This window comes from Oncorhynchus tshawytscha, linkage group LG26, assembly GCF_018296145.1.
Source record: "Oncorhynchus tshawytscha isolate Ot180627B linkage group LG26, Otsh_v2.0, whole genome shotgun sequence".
In the NCBI taxonomy this organism is placed as follows: Eukaryota; Metazoa; Chordata; class Actinopteri; order Salmoniformes; family Salmonidae; genus Oncorhynchus; species Oncorhynchus tshawytscha.
In genome coordinates, this window is record NC_056454.1 from 31,168,994 (window position 1) to 31,195,562 (window position 26,569).

At 41.5% G+C, this 26,569-nt stretch overlaps 2 protein-coding genes across 3 annotated transcripts; one reads left to right on the forward strand and one right to left on the reverse strand.

Annotated features, from left to right (window-relative positions):
- Nucleotides 1–7,930: 7,930 nt before the first annotated feature.
- Nucleotides 7,931–13,381, reverse strand: LOC112234753 (guanylate-binding protein 1-like). 2 transcript variants are annotated; one of them, XM_024389555.2, is made up of 10 exons: nt 13,292–13,381; nt 12,811–13,034; nt 12,509–12,636; nt 11,349–11,458; nt 10,669–10,880; nt 9,924–10,166; nt 9,533–9,813; nt 9,205–9,417; nt 8,871–8,973; nt 7,931–8,605 (listed from the first exon to the last, which is right to left on the reverse strand). In XM_024389555.2, exons 2-10 carry the CDS (start codon nt 12,980–12,982, stop codon nt 8,205–8,207), a joined length of 1,863 nt encoding a protein of 620 aa, XP_024245323.1. In that variant the 5' UTR covers nt 12,983–13,034; nt 13,292–13,381; the 3' UTR covers nt 7,931–8,204. The 2 variants fall into 2 exon arrangements, with proteins under 2 accessions (XP_024245323.1, XP_024245322.1); XM_024389554.2 differs by having other exon boundaries at nt 12,509–12,648.
- Nucleotides 13,382–13,619: 238 nt separating this feature from the next.
- On the forward strand, nt 13,620–26,143 carry LOC112225523 (guanylate-binding protein 1-like). Its single transcript, XM_024389552.2, has 11 exons — nt 13,620–13,758; nt 17,463–17,678; nt 21,542–21,669; nt 22,251–22,360; nt 22,524–22,714; nt 22,912–23,154; nt 23,444–23,724; nt 24,013–24,225; nt 24,353–24,455; nt 24,598–24,791; nt 24,931–26,143. Exons 2-11 carry the CDS (start codon nt 17,483–17,485, stop codon nt 25,150–25,152), a joined length of 1,881 nt encoding a protein of 626 aa, XP_024245320.1. The 5' UTR covers nt 13,620–13,758; nt 17,463–17,482; the 3' UTR covers nt 25,153–26,143.
- The last annotated feature ends 426 nt before the right edge of the window (nt 26,144–26,569 follow it).

The window sequence follows — 26,569 nt, forward strand, 5'->3', positions numbered from 1 at the left end:
AGTGGATGGCGGCAAATGTTTTACTTTTAAACAAAGACAAAACAGAGATTCTACTTCTAGGTCCCAAGAAACCAAGAGATCTTCTGTTGGATCTGACAGTTAATCTTGATGATTGTTCAGCCGTCTCAAATAAAACTGTGAAGGACCTTGGCATTACACTGATCTCTTTTTTGAGGAACATATCAAGAATATTTCAACGACAGCTTTTTTCCATCTTCGTAACATTGCAAATATCTGAAACTTATCTGAAAAAGCTAATCCATGTTTTTTGTCACTTCACGATTAGACTACTGCTGTGCTCGACTTTCCGGCTACCTAGATAAGGCACTAAATAAACTTTGGTTAGTGCTAAACACGGCTGCTAGAATCTTTACTAGAACCAAAAAATGTGATCATATCACCAGTGCTAACCTCTCTACACTGGCTTCCTCTTAAGGCTATGGCTGATGTCAAGGTTTTTCTGCTAACCTACAAAGTATTACATGGGCCTGCTCCTACCTAATCTCTCCGATTTGATCCTGCCGTACATACCTACACGTATGCTACGGTCACATAATGCAGGCTTGCAAATGGCTGGAGGCAGGGCTTTCTCCTATAGAGCTCAATTTTTATGGAATGGTCTGCCTATTCATGTGAGAGACGGAGACTCAGGCTCGACCTTTAAGTCTTTACTGAAAACTCATCTCTTCACTTGGTCCTATGATTGAGTGTCGTCTGGCCCAGGGGTGCGAGGATGAACGGAAAGGCACTGGAGCGAAGAACCGCCCTTGTTGTGTCTGCCTGGCCAGTTCCCCTCTCTCCACTGGGATTCTCTGCCTTTGACCCTATTATGAGGGCTGAGTCACTAGCTTACTAGTGCTCTTCCATGCAGTCCCCACTTGAGTGGGTTGAGTCACTGCAAGCTGTATCTTCTCAAAGACTACTGTGTTCACCTCCCTCAGTTACTACAATCTAGTAGTTAGAGAGGATATAGTTAAAAAAATATAAAATATAAAATGGAGGGCAAGGGTTTCGGATGCTTGAGGGGCAGCTATTGGGGAATGGGGAAATCTTTGAGGGTTGGTTGCCTGGCGGTTGGGAGCTTGAGCCGGTGGCCGATATGTCGCTGGTTTGCATCCCCGTTTTGACATGGTGGAAGATCTGTCGACGTGACCTTGGGCAGGGCGTTGACCCTGGTTGATTTTATGGGTCGCTGTGGATGTAATGTAAATGTTGAGCGGCTTCACTGCAGGTAGATTGTATGATTTAATATTCAATTTAAAAAAAACATTTTTAAAATACAAATAAATAAGAGGTGCTGTCACGAATTCCGCTGAAGTTCGTCCCTCTCCTTGTTCGTTCGGCGGTCGGCGTCACCGATCCACTTTTCATTTTCCATTTGTTTTGTCTTCATTGTACACAACACCTGGTTTCCATTCCCATAATTATATGTTCCTTATTTAACCTTCTGGTTCCCCCATGGTTTTGTGTTTTGTGCGTGTTTGTTCGTTGTAAGTTGGTCTGTATTTGTGAGCTTGATTATTTTCCGTCTTGGAATATTTGTTGTTTTGAGTAAAGTTACATGAATTACTCATCTCTGTGTCCTGCGCCTGAATCCGTCTTACCTGCTACACCTAGACGCCTTACAGGTGCATCAGGCCACGAAGGCATAAATGGGGTTTTCCAGATGCGAGTCAGTAACAGATGATTACTACTTACTTAAACACAAAAAGATTCAAAGTGGATTCAAATCAATATATTTATTTATAAACTGATATGCATTTTATACACAGTGCAACTTCAGAGATGAATTTTTCATATTATATAATATCCAAATTAATTATATTTAGCTTCAATAGACAATGTTCTCAAAGAGTATAAGACCATGAAAAGTATACTGAACAAAAATAGAAACGCAACATGTAAAGTGTTGGTCCCATATTTCATGAGCTGAAATATAAGACACCAGACATTTTCCATATGCAAAAAGCTTATTTCTCTCAAATTTTGTGCACAAATTTGTTTACATCCCTGTTAGTGAGCATTTCTCCTTTGCCAAGATAATCCATCCACCTGACAGGTGTGGCATATCAAGAAGCTGATTAAACATCATGATCATTACAGAGATGTACCTTATGCTGTGGACAATAATAGGCCACTCAAACGTGCAGTTTTGTCACAACACAATGCCACAGATGTCTGAAGTTTTGAGGGAGTGTGCAATTGGCATGCTGACTGCAGGAATGTCCACCAGAGCTGTTTCCAGATAATTTCATGTTAATTTCCCTACCTTAAGCCACCTTCAATGTCATTATAAAGAATTTGGCAGTATGTCTAACTGGCCTCAACACCACAAACCTTGCGTAACCACACCAGCCCAGGACCTCAACATCTGGATTCTCCACCTGCGGGATTGTCTAAGAACAGCCTACCGGACAGGTGACGAAACTGTGGGTTTGCACAACCAAAGACTTTCTGCACAAACTGTCTCAGGGAAGCTCATCTACGACCTCGTCGTCCTTAACAGGTTCTTGGCCTGACTGCAGTTTGGTCTCATAACCGACTTCAGTGGGGAAATGCTCACCTTCAATGGCCGTGGGCACGCTGGAAAAGTGTTCTCTTCACGGATTAATCGAAGTTTCAACTGTACAGGGCAGATGGCAGACAGCATGTATGGCATTGTGTCGGCGAGCGGTTTGCTGATGCCAATATTGTGAACAGTGCCCCATTGTGGCGGTGGGGTTATGGTATGGACGGGCACAAGCTACGGACAACAAACACAATTGCATTTTATCGATGGAAAGTTGAATGCACAGAGACACCGTGACGAGATCCTGAGGCCCATTGTTGTGCCATTCATCTGCCGTCATCACCTCATGTTTCAGCATGATATTGCATGGCCTATATGTCACAAGGATCTGTACACAATTCTTGGAAGCTCAAATTGTCCCAGTCCTTCCATGGCCTGCAAACTCACCAGACATGTAACCCATTAAGCACGTTTGGTATGCTCTGGATCGACAAGTACGACACCGTGTTCCAGTTCCCGTCAATATCCAGCAACTTCACACAGCCATTGAAGAGGAGTGAGACAACATTCCACAGGCCACATCAACGGCCTGATCAACTCTATGAGAAGGAGATGTGTTCCACTGCATGAGGCAAATGGTGATCACACCAGATACTAACTGGTTTTCTGGTCCACAGCTTAACTTTTTAAAAAGGTATCTGTGACCAACAGATGCATATCTGTATTCCCAGTCACGTTAAATCCATAGATTAGGGCTTAATGAATTTATTTCAGTAGATTGATTTACTTATATAAACTATAACTCAGTAAAATCTTAGAAATGTTTGCATGTTGCGTTTATAATTTTGTTCAGTGTATATTATGATTAAAGAAAAGTCTTAGTTATAGTCTAGAAATGTTTTTATTAAAGCCTCTAGATTTAACCACTATACTAGTAAAGTGATAATTTCACCAAAACCTGTAAATACATATACTGTATGAGAAAAATAATACATCACTCTTGCATATAAAGCTTATACTGATACTGAGCATGGCTATCAACTTTACTTTCCGCGTTACATTTCTAGATAAAGCAAACAAATGTGTACATGCTCAAGTAATACACCATTTTTCTGGTTAGTCAAATCTCAAATTTGTGCAAATTTCTGCTCAATCTTGCATGCTTTCTCAAACAATTGTAAATGTATATGCATTCGTAAATCAGCTCCTTTCTTGAGTTGGGCTCTAGGATGTAACAACCATTGAGCATTGTGGGGGAAGGGTGTGTGTGTGTGTGTGTGTGTGTGTGTGTGTGTGTGTGTGTGTGTGTGTGTGTGTGTGTGTGTGTGTGTGTGTATCCCACATCTGTTGCAAGAGTGTAAGGATGTTAGGGACAATATAGGATGAATCACAATATTTGTTTGCTAAAATAATAAGTGCTTGACAAAAATGTTATGTAATTCAATGGCAATCCTAGTTATGGGTAACAATCCTTTGCATGAACTGACGACATTATTACACATATGAATTGTTAATGATGGAAATTAAGATGCGCAAGATTTTTGAATATATATATTTTTAATGGCTAAATATAAAGCAGATTGAGGTGAGAGCATTGGAAATGCTTTTACCGGTTGATCTGCTTCTGTTCAGTGGGTGGCACTGTGTGCTCCTTTCAAAGGATGGGTCCTGGCCTCTCGGGGGGCCTAGGGATTCGGGGGGACGGGGTGGTCTGCCGGTCACTGGGATGACAACCCAACTAGGGATGGTCTTTAGTGGGTGGAATAGTGGAGAACAATTGGAGGGTTACTTAGTAGCAATGCAAATATCATGGTACAGCTATATGGACACTCAATCCCTATGGTACATTTTAATGGTAAATCTACAAACATATATTTTGATGAATAGATTTGAAACGTGTGTCTGATTATGGTGAAATAAGTATAGTCAGTTATAATTGTAGTGGCTTAGCAGATAAGAAGAAAATCAGACAAATATTTACCTGGCTCAAAGAGAAGGAATATCATATCTATTGTTTACAGGAAACTCATTCAACAATTTTAGATGAAGTTGTGTGGGAAAAGAGGGGGGGGATATAATTCTCCTATGGGCAAAGAAACTCGAAAGGATGGTGATATTAAATAACAGTAATTTTGATCCAAATGTGCAAATTGTCCAAACAGGTCCGCAAGGTAGATGGATGATTTTAAATACGTTATTGGACCATAAACTGATATGGCTCATTAAACTTTACGGACCAAAAATTATGATCCCCACTTCTTTGAAAAGATAGATAATAAATGATCAACCCTACAAGCAATACAATATTATATTATTATGGTGGGAGATTAAAATACTGTTTTAAATACCTCAATGGACCAGAAAGGAAACCACACTACAAACTATCACCTTCATGCTCTTCAGGAAATGTGAATGGCATGGATATATTAGAATTAGTGGATATATGGAGGCTTAAATCTCTGGACCTAGTAAGATATACAGTTGAAGTCAGTAGTGTACATACACTTAGGTTGGAGTTATTAAAACTAGTTTTTTCAACCATTCCTCAAATTTCCTGTTAACAAACTATAGTTTTGGCAAGTCGATTAGGACATATACTTTGTGCATGAATCCAATCATTTTTCAAAAAATTGTTTAAAGACAGATCATTTCACTTATAATTCACTGTATTACAATTCCAGTGGGTCAGAAGTTTACATACACGAAGTTGACTGTGCCTTTTTAAACAGCTTGGAAAATTCCAGAAAATGATTTGATGGCTTTCAAAGCTTCTGATAAGTTAATTGACATAATTTGAGTCAATTGTAGGTGTACCTGTGGATGTATTTTGAAGCCTACCTTCAAACTCAGGGCCTCTTTGCTTGACATCATGGGAAAATCAAAAGAAATCAGCCAAGACCTCAGAAAATAAGTTGTAGACCTCCACAAGTCTGGTTCATTCTTTGGAGCAATTTCTAAATGCCTGAAGGTACCACATTCATCTGTACAAACAATAGTATGCAAGTATAAACACCATGGGACCATGCAGCCGTTATTCCGCTCAGGAAGGGTACGCGTTCTGTCTCCTAGAAATGAACGTACTTTGGTGCGAAAAGTGTAAATCAATCCCAGAACAACAGCAAAGGACCTTGTGAAGATGCTGGAGGAAACAGGTACAAAATTATCTATATCCACAGTAAAATGAGTCCTATATCGACATAACCTGAAAGGCCGCTCAGCAAGGAAGAAGCCACTGCTCTAAAACAGCCATAAAAAAACAGACTACGGTTTGCAACTGCACTTTGGGACAAATATCATACTTTTTGGAGAAATGTTGTTAGATCTGATGAAACAAAAATAGAACTGTTTGGCCATAATGACCATCGTTATGTTTGGAGGAAAAGGGGGAGGTTTGCAAGCCGAAGAACACCATCCCAACCGTGAAGCACGGGGGTGGCAGCATCATGTTGTGGGGGTGCTTTGCTGCAGGAGGGACTGGTGCACTTCACAAAATAGATGGCATCATGAGGGTGCAAAATTATGTGGATATATTGAAGCAACATCTCAAGACATCAGACAGGAAGCTAAAGCAAATGGGTCTTCCAAATGGACATTGACCCCAAGCATACTTCCAAAGTTATGGCAAAATGGCTTAAGGACAACAAAGTCAAGGTATTGGAGTGGCCATCACGAAGCCCTGGCGTCAATCCTATAGAACATTTGTGGGCAGAACTGAAAATGCATGTGCGAACAAGGAGTCCTACAAACCTGATTCAATTACACCAGCTCTGTCAGGAGGAATGGGCCAAAATTCACCCAACTTACTGTGGGAGGCTTGTGGAAGGCTACCCGAAACGTTTGACCCAAGTTAAACAATTTAAAGGGAATGCTACCAAATACTAATTGAGTGTATGTAAACTTCTGGCCCACTGGGAATGTGATGAAAGAAATAAAAGCTGAAATAAATCATTCTCTCTACTATTATTGTGAAATTTCACATTCTTAAAATAAAATGATGATCCTAACTGACCTAAGACAGGGAATGTTTACTAGGATTAAATGTCAGGAATTGTGAAAAACTGAGTTTAAATGTATTTGGCTGAGGTGTATGTAAACTTCCGACTTCAACTGTAGTGTACATGGCGGAGGCTTAATCAAGATAGTCGTCTCGACTTTTTCTTATGTCATTCTCGTTGGCACCAAAAGTTTAAAAAGTGTTGATAGGGGATAGAATGCGGTCGGACCATCAGATAATTGGCATATACATTACTCTTACTGAATTTCCACATGGACGAGGATATTTAACATTTAATCAAAACCTATTGGATGCTAACTTTAAAAAATATTCGGACAGAGGAATTTATAACAACACTTTTCAGACATAACACAGGCACAGCAAATCCCCTTATTGTATGGGACAATTTTAAATGTGCGGCCTTTAGAGGCCATGCAATTCAGTACTCATCTCTAAAACAAAAGTAATTTAGGTCAAAAGGGCCCATACTAACAAAGGAAATAGAAGGTATTGCAAGATTATGTTATAATAATAATTTTATCACATCAAATGGTTGTTTTATGCAACAGAATAGAGTATTCTGTTAACTATTGTGTGTGTGTTCTACTGAGGATGGGCCTCTGGGAGATAACACTGAAAGGAGAGATTTACAATGTATTTTGGGTGAAAAAACCTAAAGAGCATTACAGAGCATGAGTTAATTTTTCTGTTATCTATGGTACCAGGGAGAGATGGTTCCAGTTTGGTTTCGGAGGGCCAGGCACTGGTCTCTATGCAATGAAAACTTAACACAGCAGATACTGGTATCTTTCATACAAATCTTAACCTTGTGATCCATTATACATATCTGTTGTTCGTCATGTAGGTTGAAAGTGGTGTATCTTGGCTATAAAAAACCTTTGCATTTTTCTCACTAATAAAGATTCAGTTTAAGTATAACTCTGACTTGTGTGATAAGTTTGTCCCTCCTCATTTGATAATACAGAAATTAACCACCACAAAGGTCTAAGAACAAAAGGATAAAAACTCTACAATGGAGGCTCAGAATGATGTAGAGGAAAAACAAAAAGAAATGGAGGAACTTATTCAAGAAAGATCAAGTGCATATATTATAATAAATAAAGCAACTGTAGATAAGGTCCCAGTTTACCTATTTGCTTATGGTCTTGCCTACACCTAGCGAAAAGTATTTTTTATTATTTCAGAAAAAAATATATTTTATTTGGAACCGCAAGCCAGACAAAATTAAACGGGCCTATTTATCTTGCAAATTAGGAAGAATGTCTCACCCTATGTTCAAGAATGGCCTTCTTTCCTTTATTCAGATTACAACCTCTCACTTTCAGTTATTTGAAAAGGAGATTATCTCCCAAATATAACTATTTTTAAAACAAGCCATAGAAAGTTGGTTGCAATGTATATTTAATCCACCAGAAAAGACAGAACAAATAATACAACAAATGATGGTTTCGCTCAAATATACTAATTGATCAAAATCAAAAAAGTATCATCTTCGCAAAAGATATCATAAATAGGACTGGTGGAGTTATGTCACACATGCAGCTAACAAAAACATATGGAAATGTCTGCCCTACCCAAAACTACAACCAACTAATTGCAGCATTAACGCTAACATGGAAGAGGAAAGTGGAAGGGGGTAAATTAGTACCTGTGTACCTGCTCAAGTAATACACAATGTTTTTACTTCATAAAAGCTACCTTCATGAGCTTATATTGAAATAAAATGTTGGCAGCGTCCAATCCAAGTCGAAGAACAGGCATGACTGTAGACTCAAGGAAACCACCTCCTTCTTTCTCAGGTTTGTTGCTCTTCTTGAACTCCTCTATCTCCTGTCTCATTAAGTCAGCCTTCTCCTTGTGGCCCTTCTCCAGCAGATCCTTCTGCTCCTGCATCTTGCACTCCAAGGCCCTGTGGAAGTCCCGTTCCTGTTGCTTCAAATCCTCCTTCATCTTCTCTTCCATCTGCTTCAACTTCTCATCTTTGCTTCTGCGATCATCCTCCATGGTGCGCTCCATCTCCAACCGTTTCTCTTCAGCAGCCTTCTTCTCCTGCTCCAGCACAGCTGATCTCTCCTTCTCCTCTGCATGGTCCAAAGGAAGAGTTGAGGTAGGAAAACACTCTAGCTTCTGGACTACTCATGTTCTCTCTCATATGGAGTCAACAGACAGCCCCTGATCTTTTCCATGTTCTGGAGTAGGCCATACCTTTTAGATTACTCTTTCAAACATCCCAGATCTATGTTGACTTCGTGCAAGATTATCACCAATTTATTGTGAGAAGTCACTCCAACCAGAAAACTGAATGCAACCAGATAATAACATCCCGATGCTATAATTTGGACTTACCGTGGATCTTTTTCTCATTTTCGGTCAATTTTTTGTCAGCTTGCAGGATGGAATTCTTCTCTAGACTCTTATCCCTCAGGAACTGCTCAAGAATCTCCTCAGCCTGTAGAAAACACCCCCAGAGGCTACATGTTTTAGCATTGGTTGATGGCAATCGGTTTCTGGTATGATGCTGCAGATGGAAGCTAACATGGAAGCTAATCATAAGAGGTTGATAGAAACAGCAATCCATCTACGAAATTGAAACTAAGTGGATCGGCCTGAAAGATGAGAACAGCTCCAGTGTTTAATATGGATATTTTATGAATGTTTCAGCCCTAGCAAGGATTCTTACCCTAACTCCTTTATCAGGCTCGGCCCGGTACTGTGCCACCATGTTGTCATGGTGACTGCAGTAAAACTCATATCCTCCAGGTGTGGCATAGATCCCCTCCTTAATCTTCTGGGCCATCGGAGCAGACAGCTTCTCCAGAAGAGCCACACACTTCTTCTCTGACGCATCCTCGTTCTGGATGAGAAGGTCAGCGTAGTGCTTTGCAATGGCCACCTGCAGGAGTCAAGACTGTTTTAGGGAAGCATTTGTAAAAAAAAGTGGTCCTTGACAGAGTTAAGAACTAAGGTAGTGTTTGTACCAGGCACAGATCTGAAATGATGACCCTTACCGCCAACGCTTTCAAGAAATCCCCATTTTCATCTTTGAAGGATCGTTTCATGAAAGCCTGCGTGGCCTGGTGGTCTGAGCGGAGGTGATGAGCTGAAATCTGACCCATGTCCACAGGGAATAAGGCCTTCACCTCCTCCATGCCGCTCTGGTATACCGCCTGGCCCTCATCCAGAGCAGCCTGGTTCTCAATTTGAGCCATGGCCAGCACCGCATTCTCCAGACAGGGCACAGAGCCTTTGGCTATGGTCTCCACATAGGTTTTAACCAAGTGGCCGAGCACTGCAATCAGATAGAGGCGGGAAGAAAAATATAAGCGTATACATTTGGTGGTACAATAACATAGGCTACCTTCAATGCATATGTGCAAAATCGGCTGATATTTGACTTACTTCTCCCGGTTACTTTGTGTCCCCCTTTGACAGTTTTTGTACGGCTCTCCTGGAAAATAAAGCAGCAGAAAGTGTCTGCAACCTTTCGGAAGCTTCCACAGAGATCAGCCTCGTCCATGGAATCCAGATGGGGCATGTTGGCAGGAGTTGTAGGAGTGGGGAATACAAAGCACTTGCGCGAGGGGAAGTAGTTCCGGATGCACTCTCGTGGGAGGTTGTACATCAGGTTCTTTTTACCCCCACCTGAATGATAGTCAGCATTCACCATTACAGTTGACATTCATCTATTTTTCGGGCTGGTTTCCCAGACACAGACTAGGCCTTGTCCTGCACACAAACGTGTGTTCAGTGGAGAATCTCGTCTAGAGGCCTAATCTGTGTCTGGGGTTCTGGCCCTTAGAGTTCACCATCCAAACACACAGTCATTAACAGACAAGCATATACAGAGATATGCTTAAATTAACATCAGGCAGAATACCTTATGTCCAATAAACCAACTGGATAAAATAATTTGGTTTATGTGTCTGTGATTATGAGTGTAATCCTACATTACATTTTCATAGGAATGATTTTATAATAGGTCATTTTGACAGGCAGAGCCAATATCAATCATCTTGTTTCACAACCCTTATGCTCTTTGTGAGATAATGATTATTCCAACTGTGTAATTGTTAATGGTGCACTATTCTATGTAGAGACATTGTGCACAGTTGATCATTGGGGTGGTGGCTAGTGCTAATGTCACCTTTTCTGAGTTCCAGGGAATGCTCCAGATACTCATCTTCGGTAACGTTTCTGCCGTTGATCTCGAGTAGTAGAGTGAAATCTCTGACGGCCCACACAAAATTCGGAAAGAACTGCACAAACTGGGCGTCCCCTCCTTCCTCGTCATCGTGAGAGGATGAAGCTGCACTGGAAGAATTCACCTTGATCCGCTCTGTCAGCTCACTCACATATCTTTAGGGCCGGTTGAGGATTGACTGATAAAAGCTACCAAAGTTTTAAAAATCATGTGCGTCTGCATTGACATGTGCCTGCTACAGTTGTACAAGGACTTGCTATACAACAGTTATAGCATATGAGCTGTTTCAGGTCCTTATTGAATGGACTGTGTCTGCATGCACTGAGTAACCCCTAAGGGAATTGATCCAACAAAGTACAGTGTGTTGAACATTCTGCAAACACGTAACTAACGCTATCAGTAACACAATAAAATTCTCCGGGTCTATAAGGACATTTTGTTCAGCATCCAATAGATATACAAATGTACAGCACTTTCACTTTCAATATGAGAGGGAGTTCCAAGAAATGGCCCGGTTCGGGGAAATATCCCCTAACCATGTGATATGTACACCTGTTAAAGTCAACAGGAGAGGAAACAGGGGAGGTTTGCCAAGGGGAAATAGATATTGGTTTAAAGGATACTGGAGGTTCTCCACAGCTTGATTGTCAATGGTCCCTCGACTATTGTAGACCAGAGTACTGCTTAACAGAATGGCCAAGGAGAAGATCCAGGCATCATTCTTAGAATCTCCCTGAAACAAGTATGGCAACAGCAACATGCCTACTGGTGATACGGCTAAATGAAATTAAATAATTTCAAATACACTATATATACAAAAGTATGTGGACACCCCTTCAAATTAGTGGGTTCAGCTATTTAATCAAACCTGTTGCTGACATGTGTATAAAATCGAGCACCAAGCCATGCAATCTCCATAGACAAACAATGGCAAGAGATTGGCCTTACTGAAGAGCTCAGTGACTTTCAATGTGGCACCATCATAGGATGCCACCTTTCCAACAAGTCGGTTCATCTAATTTCTGCCCTGCTAGGGCTGCTCCGGTGAACTGTTAGTGCTGTTATTGTGGAGTGGAAATGTTTAGGAGCAACAACACAACGGCTCAGCCGTGAAGTGGTAGGCCACACAAGCTCACAGAACGGGACCGCTGAGGGCTGACGCTCGTAGCGCATAAAAACGTCTGTCCTCGGTTGCAACACTCACTACCGAGTTCCAAACTGCCTCTGGAAGCAACGTCAGCACAAGTACTGTTCATTGGGAGCTTCATGAAATGGGTTTCCATGGCTAAGCAGTAGCACAAAAGCCTAAGATCACCATGTGCAATGCCAAGCGTCAGCTGGAGGGGTGTAAAGATTGCTGCCATTGGACTCTGCAGCATTGGAAACACATTCTCTGGAGGAATGAGTCACGTTTTACCATCTGGCAGTCCGACGGACGAATCTGGGTTTGGTGGATGCCAAGAGAACGCTACCTGCCCAAATGCATTGTGCCAACTGTAGAGTTTGGTGGAGGAGTAGGAATGGTCTGGTGCTGTATTTTATCATTTGGGCTAGGCCCCTTAATTCCAGTGAAGGGAAATCTTAACGCTACAGCATACAATGACAATCTAAACAATTCTAACAGTTTGGGGAAGGCCCAGTTTGCCCATGATTTTGGAATGAGATGTTAGACGAACAGGTGGCTACATACTTTTGGTCATGTAGTGCTTGTGTATTTCGATATTTGTTCACTGTGCTGGATTACTAATGTGAATTGTAAAGAGACTGAACTTTGACCTCTCACCTTCTCCACGTCCCCCAGCCCCTCTGTATCCAGCAGCACCAGGGTGTGGTGTCTTTTTTCAGGGTGAGGCACACACCACATCCAGATGCCCTTAGTTTTGGACTGGATGGTGGCTCCCAGGGCAAAACCTAAATCAATATCTCAAAGACCGTTTTCAGACGAAAAAAATTGAATAGACTTTTTCTTCTGAAATAAATGTACAGATGCAAAAAATGTGGAATTGTCTATTGAGGCACAGATTAAACCCAAACCAGTTTGTGAATTCAGATATGTCTATCAGCATTAGTCAGTCTCTGTCTCACCTTTTCTCTTTCCAGCCAGCTTGTTCATGAGGTAGGACTTGCCGGTGCGGTACAGCCCGACCACCGTCACCACTACGACTTGCTGGTTCAGTCCCATCAGGTACTTGATGGCACCAGGAACTACATGAAGCTCGCCGTCGGCGTTTTCGACCAGGCACATTGGGGAATCCATGGTCAAGTGGCTTCACAGGATGATTAGCCTACAGCTCCCAGAAATTGTCAATCTATAATACAATTATGAATTAAATATAGTTCAGATGAATTATGTGAATATTATATAGACTAGGACTACTGCGAAGGTTATGTAAAAAAATATTATTAAGATCTGCATAATTGAACAGCTGAGCCATATGTGTACAAAATTAAAAGTGAAGTTAAAATATTGTCCAATTTTAGCTTCAATTTCATTACGAAATGTGTCTTCAAACATGTAACTGTTTTCCTGCTATGGAAAAGCATTAGTCGATAGTAGCCTACTCACATAAACGACCTCTCCAAAAGCCTGCTCCAAACCAACTGTATAATTGCAGAGGATGTCGCAATCTCGAGGATCTATTTCAAGGGGGTTTCAACTAGTTACCACAGCCACAAAGTCAAATGGTCTGTAATCATAAAATTGAATGAAAACAAAACAAATAGCTTTTTGGTCTTAATTTAAGGTTAGGGGTAGACATAATGTTAGCAGTGTCAAGGTTAGGTTTAAAATCACATTTTAAGAAGGGAAATTATAGAAATAGGCTAGGTCTACGACGTTGTGGCTGTAGTAACTAGTGGTACCTATTTGTCTGCAGATACAGAAAGTGAAAGACTTCGTGCTTTCCCGGAAGCTTAACTGTTAACGTAAGAGTTAAGAGTTTCAGTTTCAATATCACAACCGATCTCTTTTGCCGTGCAAACGCGGACAACAGACTGAACAACAACCTCACTGTACGGTACAGTGTTGTCGAGGTAAGCCTAAACTCTCTTTCACTTCTAAATGTGGGCTTTTTTACTATGTGATATTTAGCTATTGATTTGCAAAATGACTTGTTTAATGTTGGCTGGTGAAAAACATATTTTTTACAACAAAACATTTGCGGTCAATTAATTGATTGGATAACCACGCCTGTACATCCAAGCACATTCAGAACTATTCATGGAGTAGCCTCAACGAATCAGAGAGTGGAAGACTCCTCTCATGTCTTTGAATTTGAACGTACTTTTCATGTTGTCTGCTGTTATTATTTTTATGACACACATACAGTACCAGTTAAGAGTTTGGACACAAGTACTCATTCCAAGGTTTTTTTTAAATTTTACTATTTTCTACATGGTATAATAATAGTGAAGACATCAAAACAATAAAATAACACATATGGAATCATGTAGTAACCAAAAAAGTGTTAAACAAATCTAAATATATTTTATATTTGAGATTCTTCAAAGTAGCCACCCTTTGCCTTGACGACAGCTTTGCACTCTTGGCATTCTCTCAACCAGCTTCATGAGGTAGTCACCTGGAATGCATTTCAATAAACAGGTGTGCCTTGTTAAAAGTTAATTTGTGGAATTTCTTTCCTTAATGCATTTGAGCCAATCAGTTGTGTTGTGACAAGGTTGGGGTGGTATGCAGAATATAGCACTATTTGGTAAAAAGACAAATTCCATATTATGGCAAGAACAGCTCAAATAAGCAAAGAGAAATGACAGTCCATCATTACATTAAGACATAAAGGTCAGTCAGTACGGAAAATTTCAAGAAGGTTTACATTTTCTTCAAGTGCAGTCTCAAAAACCATCAAGCGCTATTATGAAACTGGCTCTCATGAGGACCGCCACAGGAAAGGAAGACCCAGAGTTACCTCTGCTAAAGATGATAAATTCATTGGAGTTACCAGCCTCTGAAATTGTAGCCTAAATAAATGTTTCACAGAAATCAAGTGACAGACACATCTCAACATCAACTGTTCAGAGGAGACTGCGTGAATCGGGGCTTCATGGACGAATTGCTGCAAAGAAACTACTACTAAAGGACACCAATAAGAAGAAGAGAATTGCTTGAGCCAAGAAACACGAGCAATGGACATTAGTCTGGTGGAAATCTGTAATTTGGTCTGATGAGTCCAAATTTGAGATTTTTTGTTCCAACCGCTGTTTCTTTGTGAGACGCAGAGTAGGTGAACAGACAATCTCTGCATGTGTAGGTCCCACTGTGAAGCACGGAGGAGGAGGAGTGATGGTGTGGGGGTGCTTTGCTGGTAACACTGTCAGTGATTTATTTAGAATTCCAAGGCACAATAACCAGCATGGCTACCACAGCATTCTGCAGCGATACACCATCCCATCTGCTTTGCACTTAGCGGGACAATCAATAATTTGTTTTCTAACAGGACAATGACCCATCACACCTTCAGACTGTGTATTTAAAAAAAAAAATATATATATATATATATATATATATATATATAAATAAGAGTTTGGACACACCTACTCATTCATTTAATTTTACTATTTTCTACATGGTATAATAATATATACACTGCTCAAAAAAATAAAGGGAACACTAAAATAACACATCCTAGATCTGAATGAATGGAATATTCTTATTAAAAACGTTTTTCTTTACATAGTTGAATGTGCTGACAACAAAATCACACAAAAATTATCAATGGAAATCAAATTTATCAACCCATGGAGGTCTGGATTTGGAGTCACACTCAAAATTAAAGTGGAAAAGCACACTACAGGCTGATCCAACTTTGATGTAATGTCCTTAAAACAAGTCAAAATGAGGCTCAGTAGTGTGTGTGGCCTCCACGTGCCTGTATGACCTCCCTACAACGCCTGGGAATGCTCCTGATGAGGTGGCGGATGGTCTCCTGAGGGATCTCCTCCCAGACCTGGACTAAAGCATCCGCCAACTCCTGGACAGTCTGTGGTGCAACGTGGCATTGGTGGATGGAGCGAGACATTATATCCCAGTCCATAGCATCAATGCCTTCCTCTTGCAGGAACTGCTGACACACTCCAGCCACATGAGGTCTAGCATTGTCTTGCATTAGGAGGAACCCAGGGCCAACCGCACCAGCATATGATCTCACAAGGGGTCTGAGGATCTCATCTCGGTACCCAATGGCAGTCAGGCTACCTCTGGCGAGCACATGGAGGGCTGTACGGCTCCCCAAAGAGATGCCACACCAAACCATGACTGACCCACCACCAAACCGGTCATGCTGGAGGATGTTGCAGGCAGCAGAACGTTCTCCACAGCGTCTCCAGACTCTGTCACATGTGCTCAGTGTGAACCTGCTTTCATCTGTGAAGAGCACAGGGCGCCAGTGGCAAATTTTCCAATCTTGGTGTTCTCTGGCAAATGCCAAACGTCCTGCATGGTGTTGGGCAGTAAGCACAACCCCCACCTGTGGATGTCGGGCCCTCATACCACCCTCCTGGAGTCTGTTTCTGACCGTTTGAGCAGACACATGCACATTTGTAGCCTGCTGGAGGTCATTTTACAGGGCTCTGGCAGTGCTCCTCCTGCTCCTCCTTGTACAAAGGCGGAGGTAGCGGTCCTGCTGCTGGGTTGTTGCCCTCCTACGGCCTCCTCCACATCTCGTGATGTACTGGCCTGTCTCCTGGTAGTGCCTCCATGCTCTGGACACTACGCTGACAGACACAGCAAACCTTCTTGCCACAGCTCGCATTGATGTGCCATCCTGGATGAGTTGCACTACCTGAGCCACTTGTGTGTGTTGTAGACTCTGTCTCATGCTACCGCTAGAGTGAAAGCACCGCCAGCATTCAAAAGTGACCAAAACATCAGCCAGGAAGCATAGGAACTGAGAAGTGGTCTGTGGTCACCACCTGCAGAACCACTCCTTTATTGGGGGTGTCTTGCTAATTGCCTATAATTTCCACCTGTTGTCTATTCCATTTGCACAACAGCATGTGAAATGTATTGTCAATCAGTGTTGCTTCCTAAGTGGACAGTTTGATTTCACAGAAGTGTGATTGACTTGGAGTTACATTGTGTTGTTTAAGTGTTCCATTTATTTTTTTGAGCAGTGTATATGTTTAAATGTAACCTTTATTTAACTGGGCAAGTCAGTTAAGAACACGTTCTCATTTACAATGATGGCCTACCGGGGAACAGTGGGTTAACTGCCTTGTTCAGGGGCAGAACAACAGATTTGTACCTTGTCAGCTCAGTCCAGCATCCTTTTGGTTACGACCCCAATGCTTTAGTGGATGTTGGGAATTGAATGTTCACCTCTCTACTAGAGGTCGGCCGATTATGATTTTTCAACACCGATACCGATTATTGGAGGACCAAAACGACGGTGGGTTGTAACCAATGACGGCCTAGGAACGGTGGGTTAACTGCCTCAAATATAAAATAAATAAATTGTTTAACACTTTTTTGGTGTTGATGTCATTCCATGTGTGTTATTTCAAAGTGTTGATGTCTTCACTATTATTATACAATGTAGAAAATAGGAAAAATAAAGAAAAACCCTTGAATGAGTAGGTATGTCCAAACATTTGACTGGTACTGTACACACACAATCGCACACACACACACACACACACACACACACACACACACACACACACACACATACACACATACAGTGTCCTACTCAATCAAAAGTCATTATACGTGTCCTTGCCAGTGTTTCTATAGGACAGCATCATGGCAGGCCAGACAGTATCCATGAAGGAACCAGTATGTCTGATAGAGAACGACAATGATGGGAAGCTGCGTGTGGTCCGCAGTGCACTGGACATCCTGGACCAGATTGACCAGCATGTGGTAGTGGTGTCGGTGGTCGGTCTGTACCGCACTGGCAAGTCCTACCTCATGAACAAGCTGGCTGGGGAGAGGAAAGGTAAGCCCATCTACTAAATAATTTTTTTGATCTATGTTCCGATCACGTTTCATGAACCTACAATAAAAGATCCTAGACAATTTCTACATACACAAAAAGCTTATTTCTCTGAAATGCTGTGCACAAATTTGCTTACATCCCTGTTAGTGAGTATTTCTCCTTTGCCACGATAATCCATCCACCTGACAGGTGTGGCATATCAAGAAGCTGATTAAACTGCATGATCATTACACCGGTGCACCTTGTGCTGGGGACAATAAAAAGCCACTCTAAAATTTTCAGTTCTGTCTCACAATACCACAGATGTCTCAAGTTTTGTGGGAAAGTGCAATTGGCATGCTGACTTCAAGATTGTCCACCCGAGCTGTTGCCAGAGAATTGAATGTTAACTTCTCTACCATAAGCCACCTCCAACGTCCTTTTGACAGTACATCCAACCGACCTCACAACACAGACTACGCATAACCATGTCAGTCCAGGACCTAAACTCAGCAAAAAAAGAAACATCCCTTTTTCAGGACCCTGTCTTTCAAAGATAATTCATAAAAATCCAAATAACTTCACAGATCTTCATTGTAAAGGGTTTAAACACTGTTTCCCATGCTTGTTCAATGAACCATGAACAATTCATGAACATGCACCTGTGGAACGGTCATTAAGACATTAACAGCTTACAGACGGTAGGCAATTAAGGTCACCGTTATGAAAACTTAGGACACTAAAGAGGCCTTTCTACTGACTCTGAAAAACACAAAAAGAAAGATGCCCAGGGTCCCTGCTCATCTCTGTGAACGTGCCTTAGGAATGCTGCAAGGAGGCATGAGGACTGCAGATGTGGCCAGGGCAATAAATTGCAATGTCCATACTGTGAGACTCCGAAAACAGTGCTACAGGGAGACAGGACGGATAGCTGATCGTCCTCACAGTGGCAGACCACGTGTAACAACCCCTGCACAGGATCGGTACATCCGAACATCACACCTGCGGCACAGGTATAGGATGGCAACAACAACTGCCCAAGTTACACCAGGAACGCACAATCCCTCCATCAGTGCTCAGACTGTCCGCAATAGGCTGAGAGAGGCTGGACTGAGGGCATTGTAGGCCTGTTTTTAGGCAAGTCCCACCAGACATCACTGGCAACAATGACGCCTATGGGCACAAACCCACCGTCGCAGTACCAGACAGGACTGGCAAAAAGTGCTCTTCACTGACGATTCGCGGTTTTGTCTCACCAGGGGTGATGGTCGGATTTGTGTTTATAGTCGAAGGAATGAGTGTTACACCGAGGCCTGTACTCTGGAACAGGATCGATTTGGGTGTGGAGGGTCCGTCATGGTCTGGGGCGGTGTGTCACAGCATCATCGGACTGAGCTTGTTGTCATTGCAGGCAATGTCAACACTGTGTGTTACAAGGAAGATATCATCCTCCCTCCTGCAGGCTCATCCTGGCATGACCCTCCAGCATGACAATGCCACCAGCCATACTGCTCGTTCTTTGCGTGATTTCCTGCAAGACAGAAATGTCAGTTTTATTTATTTATTTATTTTACCTTTATTTAACCAGGTAGGCAAGTTGAGAACAAGTTCTCATTTACAATTGCGACCTGTCCAAGATAAAGCAAAGCAGTTCGACAGATACAACGACACAGAGTTACACATGGAGTAAAACAAACATACAGTCAATAATACAGTATAAACAAGTCTATATACAATGTGAGCAAATGAGGTGAGAAGGGAGGTAAAGGCAAAAAAGGCCATGGTGGCAAAGTAAATACAATATAGCAAGTAAAACACTGGAATGGTAGTTTTGCAATGGAAGAATGTGCAAAGTAGAAATAAAAATAATGGGGTGCAAAGGAGCAAAATAAATAAATAAATTAAAATTAAATACAGTTGGGAAAGAGGTAGTTGTTTGGGCTAAATTATAGGTGGGCTATGTACAGGAATGTCAGTGTTCTGCCATGGCCAGCGAAGAGCCCGGATCTCAATCCCATTGAGCACGTCTGGGACCTGTTGGATCAGAGGGTGAGGGCTAGGGCCATTCCCCCCAGAAATGTCCGGGAACTTGCAGGTGCCTTGGTGGAAGAGTGGGGTAACATTTTTTTATTTATTTTTTATTTCAATTTTGCACGCCCAATTTTTCAGTTTTTGATTTGTTAAAAAAGTTTGAAATATCCAATAAATGTCGTTCCACTTCATGATTGTGTCCCACTTGTTGTTGATTCTTCACAAAAAAATACAGTTTTATATCTTTATGTTTGAAGCCTGAAATGTGGCAAAAGGTCGCAAAGTTCAATGGGACCGAATACTTTCGCAAGGCACTGTATATACAGAGAAAAGAGTCGGCCCGAGGATTGAACCCTGTGGCACCCCCATAGAGACTGCCAGAGGACCGGACAGCATGAGAAACTCACAGCAAGAACTGGCAAATCTGGTACAGTCCAAGAGGAGGAGATGTACTGCAGTACTTAATGCAGCTGGTGGCCACACCTGATACTGACTGTTACTTTTGATTTTGACCCCCCCTTTGTTCAGGGACACATTATTATATTTATGTAAGTCACATGTCTGTGGAACTTGTTCAGTTTATGTCTAAGTTGTTGAATTTTGTTAAGTTCATACAAATATTTACACATGTTAAGTTTGCTGAAAATAAATGCAGTTGACAGTGAGAGGATATTTCTTTTTTTGCTGAGTTTATATATTTGGCTTCTTCACCAGCGGGATCGTCTGAAACCAGCCACCCGGGCAGCAGATGAAACTGTGGATTTGCTCAACCGAAGATTTTCTGCACAAACGGAAACCGTCTCGGTTTCTCAGAAACCGTCTCAAGGAAGCTCATCTGCGTGCTCGTCGTCCTCGCCATGATCTTGTCCTGACTGCAGTTCGATGTCTTAACCGACTTCAGTGGGAAAATGCTCACCTTCAATGGCGTTATGGTATGGCCAGGCATTAGCTACTGACAACGATACCGTGACGAGATCCTGATGCCCATTGTAGTGCCATTCATCCGCCACCATCACCTCATGTTTCCGCATTATAATGCACGGCCCCATGTCGCAAGGATCTGTACACAACTCCTGAAAATGTCCCATTGAAGAGGAGTGGGACAACATTCCTCAGACCACAATCAACAGCCTGATCAAGTCTATGCGAAGGAGATATGTCAGGCTGCATGAGGCAAATGATGGTCACACCAGATACTGACTGGTTTTCTGATCCACCCCCCTATTTTTTATGTTATGTTTTCTGATTTCCTTCTTTGGACTGTAACTCAGTAGAAACTTTGAAATTGTTTCATGTATTTTTGTGTACATAACAATATGCATGACCCCAACACTGTTATATGGTTAATTAAGGAATGATTATGTATAAGATAATTATTTCTCATAAAGATAGTGTAATAGAAATGTGAAACAGAAAGTGTTAACTTATTGCTTATACTGCATTTGTCATTCAGAGTTAGAGACAGATATGCTGCACCAAAGTACAGATTTGTCCTGTTCTGGACACATTATGCTTTGATGTTTTTTTCTCTCCAAAATTGGAATTTCGACACTGTTATTGCATTGTGGAACCTACAGTTTCTCTTTGTTTTACACCATAACGTACAACCAGACAGCAGAGCAAACGTCAAAAACACATTTTGTTCCGACCACATTTTTTCTGGGTGGGTTGTGTAGATCAGGGTGCCGTTTTGCACTGGCTGTTAGTTTCACTTTCAGTCTGTCAGTATGATATGCAGTATAACTAGACAAACATGTTCATCTGAAAACCAGCAGCCTTGAGTTAACACTTTACATCCTGCTGCCTCTTTACAGATTCCATCCTAAGAACTGTTTTTATCCTCTGTCCTCAAGGTTTTGCCCTGGGAGCCACCATCCAGTCCAAAACTAAGGGCATCTGGATGTGGTGTGTTCCTCACCCTGAAAAAAGAGACCACACCCTGGTGCTGCTGGATACAGAGGGGCTGGGGGATGTGGAGAAGGTGGGAGGTCAAAGTTCACTCTCTCTCAAAAACCTTTTATGTCTCAGATTGTTTAGATGACAGAATATGACATTACTATGGGTATAATCCCATGTTATCTCAATGAACTGTGTCTAGTACTGATAGCTGATGTCATCATCTGTATGTAACGTCTGACTTGTAAATATATGATATATACCAATTGATTCTAAAGAGTATAACAAATAAATAATGACCCATGAGCTTAGTTATAAGCTTGTTTTACTCCAATGTTTGTAAATGTAATTAAACTCTGTTTAACATCATGGTTAACTACAATTATGATGTCACGGATGGTGAGTCATTGCACCCATAGCTCTATGAATTTGAGTGGTTACATTTCTTCAGGCCCATCCCTCAGCTCTTTTTTTGTTAGCTTTTTTTTAAAACCAAAACTGAGGCATGGTGTGGCTTGGTTAATGTTTCAATTAAGGATTCCAGCTTTGACCTTTATTTAGGTAGGGAGCCCATAAAACGGCGTATGGAGTAGACATTTAGTTACTGACTTAATTTCACTCTAGTATGAACAGAGTACCAATGTGTTCCTTCTGTTGTGTCTGCAGGGTGACGAGAAGAATGACAACTGGATCTTTTCCCTGGCTGTCCTGCTCAGCAGTACTCTGGTGTACAACAGCATGGGAACCATCGACAACAACGCCCTGGAGAAACTACAGTATCCTTCAGCAGGCCTATAAAGAAATATAGTGTAGTGTTGTATTTCTGGGTTCATTTCATCCCCAACAACCGAACTGACCTCAAAAAGCACTAATCACTCAGCACTATATTGTATGTTAGTAAATCTGGGTTCATTTTGTCCTCAACACCACCTGCTATAGCTATGTGACAGAACTGACAGAGCACATCAAGGTGAAGTCCAACCAGCGAGACGGGGAGGAATCTTCAGAGTACCTGCGTTACTTTCCTTCCTTTGTGTGGACAGTCAGAGATTTTACCCTGACCCTGGAGGTTGATGGGAGACCCATCACAGCCCATGAGTACCTGGAGAACGCTCTTAAACTGAGAACAGGTGAACACCAGCTAGCACAGCTAACTTAATCTCTGAATATAAACTATGGTTAGATAGAATGTACCAATGTTGACAATACTTTTACAAAAGACACATTGGATATAAAAATATGAAATGCTTTTCTTCCACAAAAAATTTCAATTAATTAAACAATTAATTAATTAATGATTGATGTACTTTTCCTTTCATTTACAAAGGTCATAGCAAGAAAGATCAGGCATATAATCTGCCACGTAGCTGCCTGCGGAACTATTTCTCTCCTCGCTGGTGCTTTGTGTTTGAGAGGCCAGCCAGCGGAGACAAAATGAGACGTATGGAGGAGCTGACCGACGCTGACCTGGAGCCTGCCTTTGTGGAGCAAGCCAAGGAGTTCTGTGACCACGTCTTCAATGAGGCCAAGACCAAGACCCTGAAACAGGGCCTGAAAGTTACCGGCAGACGTGAGTATTACAACACTGATATTGAGGATGGAAAGCAGTTATGAAAGTGGGTCATGATGTTTGATAATACAACTAAACTACTGCTGCTACTATTACCACTTCCTCTATTATTATAATTATGATTACTACAAGTACCATGACCAGTACAACTAACAACACCATTAGTACTTAAATTACTACTAATTCTACTACTTACTTTACTTCTATACAAGCACCACTGACCACCACAGTACTACCACCATCACTACCACATCTACCAGATATGCTGATTTCCTACCCTCTCCTGCAGTGCTGGGAAACTTGGCAGAGACGTATGTGTCTGCCATCCGGAGTGGGCAGATCCCCTGCCTGGACAATGCTGTGTTGGCGCTGGCCCAAATTGAGAACTCCAGTGCCATCGAGAGGGCCAGGGCCCACTACCAGAAGGGCATGGCTGACTGGGTAGCCTACCCCACAGAGACCCAAGAGGAGCTGTCTGAAGTGCATGCTGTCATGGAGAAGGAGGCTGTGGCCATATTCATCAACAACTCCTTCAAAGACGAGGACCAGAAGTACCAGTTGGAGCTCATGGTATGGGAATGTAGATTCTATATTCAATATTCAATTCAGTGATGCATGTATTTAACAAGATGAGGATAATCTGTCATTTGGGTGAGCTACCCCTTTATGCTACATTTACATGTACATTTTAGTCCTTTAGCAGACACTTATCCAGAGCGACTTACAGCAGCAATTAGGGTTAAGTGCCTTACTCAAGGTCACATTGACAGATTATTCACCAGTTATTACCTCAACTGAACCAAAACATTCTGGTTTGTTCTGGTACATTCTGAACCAACCTCTCAAACACAAAAATAGAAAGTGCTTCAAGAGGAGTATGAGAAGATCTGTGAGAGGAACTACAAGGAGTCCCAGAAGGCATGCGAGTCCAAAATCCAATGCATCTTTGCCCCCCTGGAGGAGAAAATGAGGGATGGCTCCTACATGACCCCTGGAGGATACAAAGAGTACTGCAACGACCTGAAACTGGCCACCAGCGAATACAGATCTGAGGGAGGCAGGGGAGTGAAGGTATGTTGGGGAGGTGGTGCTATTTTAGGATATTATGTAATTATTATATTTTGTGGATGCTGGTCAAAGGAGTTATGAATGCACTGATGTGATGTTGAAAGTGAAATACAATGTGTGGTGGTTCCAGGCTGAAGAGGTACTGAATGAGTACTTGGGAAGGAAGGCCAGCATTGGAGAGGCCATCCTGTCAGCAGACCAGTCTCTCACTGAAGCTGAGCAGAGAGCAGAAGGTGATATAGGTCACCATGAATATGCACTCCGTGACCTGGCAACAACATTCTAATGACCACCAAATGGAGGCTTACCTCTCGTTCTCTTTGATATTTATCTCACTCTCTCTCACACACATACTCTGTCTACCTTTCTCTACAGTGGAGCAAGTGAAAAGGGAGGCATCTGAGCGGGAGAATCGAGCCATGGAGGAGCAGCTGGTTGTCCAGGAGAGGTTGAGAGCGGACCAGCAGAGGACGTATGAGGAGAATGTGAACCAGCTGATGGAGAGGATGGAGAGAGACAGCAGAAATGCCATAGCAGAGCACGATAGAGTTCTACAGGCCAGGCTCAAGGTAGGAATAAAAAAAAACACAAACATTGAGAAGTACACTTTAAAACTACAGTAACTCTAGCGGTAAGATTAACTGTATGTATGTGTTTTGTTTTAATGACACAGTCTGTGATATGTAAAAACAAATCTTGTAATTTCAGGAGCAGAATGACCTTCTCCAGCAAGGGTTTGATGACAGAGCACACCAAATGCAAAGAGAGATAGATGCCCTTAAGGGTGTGAAGGCACAAGAGGAAGAGAAAAAACCCTCATTTATGAGCACAGCTCTGGATACTGTTGGGACTGCAGCTGCATTGTTCCTTCCAGGAATACTTCCCAAAGTAGGAGGAATGGCTGTGAAATGGCTGTCTAAGTGGTTCTGAAGTAGGTTCCCGAGAAGGATGACGGGCTATTATTTTTATAGACGTGGATTGATTGAATCTGTATGTATTGATAGTTGATTCATGGATTTAAGTTAATCACTCAGTCAAGGTTTTATTTGATGTTCGTTTTTTTGTAAGTCATTTGAATAAGTAATTAGCATGCCTAATCATAATGAAGTAGACATTTAAAAATATTTTTCAGTTGTTTTACGATTACCAAATAGGCCTACATCTTTTTAACACTGACAACATTTACATGCACACCAATATCCTGTTATTATTCGGGATACTCAAGTATTCTGTTTTTGAGTTGATGCATATAAATGTCATATTCCGTTTACAATAACCTGAAAAAGCTTCTATCCCGGTTATGAGAATCCCATATAAAATGCCTGGGATATGCTGATCTTAGACGGTAATCTGTGGCATGTAAACATCCTCTTCCTTTTACTGTTTTCCACGGTCTGCACAGGCTCAATATCACATATCATTGGTGTTGTGTGATTATGTTTTCATCTGATTGTCAAAGAAATCACTTTAAAAAGTAGGCTACCAGTGCAATTCAATCCACCATGATAGTTTATTTTGCTGATACTCCGTACTGGACCGTATAGCCTACTAGCTACTTTCACCCCTAATTTAGACAAGTTTGTGCCTATAATTTCTGAGATTTGGTTGGCCATTTGTTTGTCAACTATAGTTAGATCCATGCAGCTTCTCGTCTGTCATGACTAAATATTGTAGTGTTCACCAGAATAATGTCTTACATAGATAGCATGAATGCATTATTAATGTAGTTAACACCGGTATAGTTGTCTGTTTGGTTTAGGAACCAGGGAGAAAACGCAATAACTCCAAAACAGTGGAACTATTGGTGTTTGTATTTATGTGTTCATGTGTTTGAAATACTGTCTGGTTGCAGAACAATGTCATAACAACACATTCAAATTTTCTCAAGAGATGCTGAAATAAATATTTCTCCCCTCCTGTTCCCAAGACAAAACTAACATTTATTGTATCATTTTACTGCAAGAAATGCATAATTCAGTAGGTGTTAATATTATATTACACTACATGTGAGTGGTATAGGCCTAGAGTCAGTATCCAGATTTTCAGTTACTATTCCATTTAACCCATATGAATTTAAATGAGGAATATTCTGTTTATTAATTAATACATTTTTATTTTTTCACCTTTATTTAACCAGGTAGGCCAGTTGAGAACAAGCTCTCATTTACAACTGCAACCTGGCTAAGATAAAGCAAAGCAGTGCGACACAAACAACACGGAGTTGCACATGGAATAAACAAACATACAGTCAAGAACAAAATACAAAAGTCTATATACAGTGTGTGCAAATGAAGTAAGATTAGGGAGGTAAGGCAATAAATAGGCCGTAGTGGAGAAATAATTACAA

Bases quoted from the DNA above. Each gene is read 5' to 3' on its own strand.
- LOC112234753 (XM_024389554.2), bottom strand. From the start codon at position 12,982: ATGGATTCCCCAATGTGCCTGGTCGAAAACGCCGACGGCGAGCTTCAT. The intron at 12,649-12,810 runs GTGAGACAGAGA...ACGGTCTTTGAG, and splicing joins GCTGGCTGGAAAGAGAAAAG to ATATTGATTTAGGTTTTGCC. The intron at 11,459-12,508 runs GTGAGAGGTCAA...TACTTGTTTCAG, and splicing joins GGCTGGGGGACGTGGAGAAG to GGAGATTCTAAGAATGATGC.
- LOC112225523 (XM_024389552.2), top strand. From the start codon at position 17,483: ATGGCAGGCCAGACAGTATCCATGAAGGAACCAGTATGTCTGATAGAG. The intron at 17,679-21,541 runs GTAAGCCCATCT...TCTGTCCTCAAG, and splicing joins GCTGGCTGGGGAGAGGAAAG to GTTTTGCCCTGGGAGCCACC. The intron at 21,670-22,250 runs GTGGGAGGTCAA...TTGTGTCTGCAG, and splicing joins GGCTGGGGGATGTGGAGAAG to GGTGACGAGAAGAATGACAA.